General features: G+C 45.9%; 1 protein-coding gene across 1 annotated transcript in view; it reads right to left on the bottom strand.

The window, feature by feature from the left end:
• LOC106818564 (copine-8-like) overlaps nt 1-1,243 on the bottom strand; it is a gene marked incomplete at its 5' end in the record, with an annotated part of 18,899 nt that overhangs the window by 12,831 nt on the left and 4,825 nt on the right. The window contains 2 exons of the mRNA XM_014823262.1: nt 126-253; nt 321-323. Of these exons, the coding sequence (XP_014678748.1) occupies nt 126-253; nt 321-323 (131 nt within the window). The remainder of the gene's footprint in view (nt 1-125; nt 254-320; nt 324-1,243) is intronic.

Here is a 1,243-nt window from a genome sequence, read left to right as displayed (position 1 = left end):
CACACACACACACACACACACACACACACACACACACACACACACACACACACACACACACATGCGTGCACACCCACACAGACACAGCCATAGACATGCATACGCGCACGCATGCATACACTTACTTGGCAACCTTGTTGATGACTGGAGCGAAGTTAGTGGGTCCGAACAAGGAGACTGCACGTAGCGTGTTCTCGTACGCCTGCAGTAAGCCCTCCAGTCCATCACAGCACGGATCGTCATCTCTAAAGTTCTACTCGCACGCAGACGACGACGACGACGACGTTGACGACGACAACGATGACGATGACGATGACGACGACAGCGATTACGACGACGACGACGACGGTGGAGGTAGATGCAGTAAAACAGAAGTAAGATATCGTATAAACTCTCGCTCAGAGAAACGATGACGATACATGTGATAAGATGTAAACGACGATAACGATGACAATACCGATGACGATACCGATGACGATGACGATGACGATACCAATGACGATGACGATGACGATGACGATACCGATGTCGATAACGATGACGATACCAATGACGATACCAATGACGAGGACGATGACGATAACGATGACGATACCGATGACGATACCAATGACGATGACGATGACGATAACGATGACGATACCGATGACGATACCAATGACGATGACGATGACGATAACGATGACGATATCGATGACGATGACGATGGCGATGTCGATGACGATGATAAATACGATTAGGCGCGGTAACACAGCAGTAAAAATCGTAAACCCACTAAGAAAACGAACGATAGGTGTTAATGCGTGTTTTATGTTGTCGAGAAACACATTCAGTTCGCCGAGAAGCGATGAGCATTATTTGTTTATTCAGCGGCTATTTCTTCTCATTTACATTTTTTACGAACGACACACGACGACGAGCTCCCCATTATATACAACGATGTTAGTTATTTTTAGATTTATCTTACTTCATCTCTCGCTCTCTCTCTCTCGCTCTTCTCTCTCTCACGATTTCACCACCGCTCCAATTTTCTTCTATGCATTGCATGTGTGTTTGTGTGTGTGTATGTGTGTGTGTTCCCTCCGTCCCTCCCTTGTACCCCGCGGATGTATATATAAATAAATAAATAAATAAATAATCGCTCTCTCTTTCTCCCTCTCTCTCTCTCTCTCTTTCTCTCTCTCTCTCTCTCTCTCTCTCTCTCTCTCTCTCTCTCTCTCTCTCTCTCTCTCTCTCTCTCTCT

The sequence above is a fragment of the Priapulus caudatus genome, unplaced genomic scaffold, assembly GCF_000485595.1.
Source record: "Priapulus caudatus unplaced genomic scaffold, Priapulus_caudatus-5.0.1 Scaffold2339, whole genome shotgun sequence".
Classification (NCBI taxonomy): Eukaryota; Metazoa; Priapulida; class Priapulimorpha; order Priapulimorphida; family Priapulidae; genus Priapulus; species Priapulus caudatus.
This window is presented reverse-complemented; position numbering and strand designations above follow the sequence as displayed.